We start from the raw sequence: 2,961 nt of genomic DNA, 5'->3' as shown, positions 1-2,961 counted from the left end.
GGGAGGGGTGGGGCGCGAGGGAGGGGAGGGGGGCGGGGGGGTGGGGGACCCCGGCGCGTGCCGCTCCTTAAAGGGGGGCGCGGCGCCCGGCCGACACCGGAGACGTCGGGCCGCCACGCGCGAGGCGGGCGGGCACGCCGCGAGCCGGCCCTGCCCTGCCCGGCCCTGCCCCCATGGGCGCGCGGCGCCCGCACTAGAGCCATGAGCCTGCCGCGCGCCGCGTGGGGCGAGGGCGGCCGGGAGCTGCGGGCGACGGAGCCGGCGCTGGGGCCGCAGGCGGGCGGCGGCGGCTTCGCCCCGGGCTGGCTGGGCGTGTGCTGCGCCGCGCGCCTGCCCGCCGCCTCGCCCCGCTACCTGCTGCCCGGGGAGGAGGAGGAGGAGGCGGCGGCGGAGGGGAGCGCGGCGCGCGGCGGCGGCAGCAGCAGCCCCGGCGGGGCGCGGGGCGCGGCGGCGGGCGGCGGGCGGCCGCGGGGCGGCGGCGGGCCCGGCCTGCGGGCGCAGGTGAGCGGCGTGCAGAAGCAGCGGCGGCTGGCGGCCAACGCGCGGGAGCGGCGGCGGATGCACGGGCTGAACCACGCCTTCGACCAGCTGCGCAATGTCATCCCCTCCTTCAACAACGACAAGAAGCTCTCCAAGTACGAGACGCTGCAGATGGCACAGATCTACATCAGCGCCCTGGCCGAGCTGCTGCACAGCCCCGCCGCCCCCCCCGACACCCCCGGCAAAGCCGAGCACCGCGGGGTTCCCTTCGAGCCGCCCTGCGCCGCCGGGGCCGGACCGCCGCCGGGGCCGCCGGCGCCGCCGCCGGGGCCGCCGAGAGCCTCTCCCCCCGGGCACGGCAGGACTCGCTTCCCCCCGCCGCCGGCCGCTGGCGGTTACTCGGTGCAGCTCGACCCGCTGCGCTTCCCCTCCTTCGCGGAGGGCGCCCTGATGGGACAGAGAGCCCCTTCCCCCGCCCTCCTGCTGCCGCAGCCCGGGCAGCCGCCGCAGGAGCGGAGCAAAACCTCTCCCCGGTCCCACAGGAGCGACGGGGAGTTCTCGCCCCGCTCCCACTACAGCGACTCGGACGAGGCCAGCTAAGGGCGGGGGCGCCGTCCCCAGCACCCCCCCGGGGCCGCGGCCGCCCCTCGGAGCACGGACTCCGCCGTGGGGTGCGCAACCGGCCGCGGTGTCGCCTCCGATGGCCTCGGCTCCCCTCGGTCGCTTTGAAGTCCACCCCTCTTCTCCACCCCCGGCAGCCCGGGCTGTCCAGGGGGATGGCTGTTAGCGAGTGACTGTAGCCGCCCTACCTGTCAGGGCGGGGTGGGTGGGTTTTTGGGTGGGTTTTTTTTCATTTTTCGTTACCACTTTCAAAGTTTCTTTCGCCTGTAGAAGCCGTCGCCGTTCCCTCCTGCCAACACGCCGCCTCGCAGCGCGGAGCGCGGCTTGAGCCGCGGATGCGCAAGGAGCAAAGCCCGGCCCCTCCGCTGCCCGGCAGGCGGGGGGGGTCCCACGCCGCCCTCCCCAAGGCAGCAGGGACACCCACGCCCTCCAGGACCCCCATCCTGCCCTGGGGCGTATCGCTGTGGAAAGAGACACGCGCACACCCACAAAAATGTAAATAACGCACCGTCTTGTCCTGTAAATAGCGGGGAAAAGGTGGATTTTCCTGAGCGCACCACATCGGCGCCGTTTGGGGGGAAACTTGGCGCAAGCACTTTATCAGCGGCCGGAGATGCGGTTTCAGGAGGAAAGCTACTAACTGCCAATCGGAGACCAATATTTAATTAAGCCACTTAATCCTAACGCTGTCTTAAAAACGAAAACAGTTTTGTCGTGTCAAACTTTTATGTCAGTTTTATTTTGCTTTTGTGGTAATAGGAAACGTATTTATTACGGAGTGTTTGCTACTATTTCTGCTTCTCTTTTTTTAAAAAAAAAAAACAACAAACTTTTCTACGACAAGAATCGTTTATTTTAATTTTAGCAAAGCCAGCAGCCATTGTTTTATGTATTTTAATTTAAAAAAAATTGAGAACAAATAAACGTGGGAAAAAACAAAAAAAAATCAACAAAAACCCGAAACAAAACCAAAACCAGCCTGCAAGCGCCGTCGGGTTTAGCTTTCCTCCTCGCACGCCCCGAGCGGGGGTGGTGTCCCAGCCCAGCGGCGGAGGGTGAGCGGGATACCTCCGGGAGGCGATGCACGCCGGAGCTGGCAGACCGGGCCGGGGCCGGGGTTGTTTGTGCCCCGCGTGGAGCAGGGGCTGCCTCCCCCCGCTGCCTGCACCGGCGGGATCGGGCCCCACCTCCATCCCGCCGTTCCCAGCTAGGCCGGGGTAATTGCAACAAGTGCGGGGCGAGGGGCTTGGCGCTGCTCGGTAGCCGGTCGGGGACACGAGCGGGTTCCCCCCACGGAGCCTCGTCTGCCACACCAGACCCGGGGCTAAACCGGAGCCGTGCCGGGGTCCCGCCGGCTTCAGCGGATGGCACCCGGGGGGGTCTCCGGGGCGATCAGCCGTCGGGCGCGGTCGGGGGCGAGCAGCCCCCGCGGGAGCGGAGCTGCCCGTGAGAGGATCGGTGCAGAAAGAGGGCACCCGTCCCGCCCGGCTGCCCCCCTGCCCTCCCCGCCGCCCCGTACCTGCCGCGGCGGGGTACGGTCCCGCAGGGTGAAAAGTTCCTCAGAAGGGTCATTTGCCTTCCTAAAAACCACCAGCTTTGTCGGGGTGGGTCACCTTTGGTGCATGGCATTTATATCTGGGCTCTGGGAGCCGATGTCACGTCTTAGGGGGCACGCGTGGGCTCCCAGCACGGGAGTGATGTGGGGAAGAAAAATATCGCCAATTTTGGTGGGTGCTGGGGGTGGGTGGTTTTCTGTTTATTTGTTTAGCTTTGGGTGTGTGCCCAGCGCGGGTGAAGGACTCTGGGCAGCACCCCCGCGTAAAGCGCGCCGGGGGTGCCCGTGGGGCGGCCGTGGGTTGA

General features: G+C 67.6%; 1 protein-coding gene across 1 annotated transcript; it reads left to right on the top strand.

The window, feature by feature from the left end:
- Positions 1–201: 201 nt before the first annotated feature.
- On the top strand, positions 202–1,080 carry ATOH1 (atonal bHLH transcription factor 1; the record flags this gene model as incomplete). Its single annotated transcript, XM_081999678.1, has 1 exon — positions 202–1,080. The coding sequence occupies one exon, from the start codon at positions 202–204 to the stop codon at positions 1,078–1,080; it is 879 nt and encodes a 292-aa protein (XP_081855804.1).
- Between the last annotated feature and the right edge of the window lie 1,881 nt (positions 1,081–2,961).

Source organism: Phaethon aethereus (genome assembly GCF_964289735.1).
Source record: "Phaethon aethereus genome assembly, chromosome: 4".
NCBI classification, from domain to species: Eukaryota; Metazoa; Chordata; class Aves; order Phaethontiformes; family Phaethontidae; genus Phaethon; species Phaethon aethereus.
The sequence above is the reverse complement of the archived record's forward strand: the minus strand, read 5'-3'. Positions and strand labels throughout refer to the sequence as shown.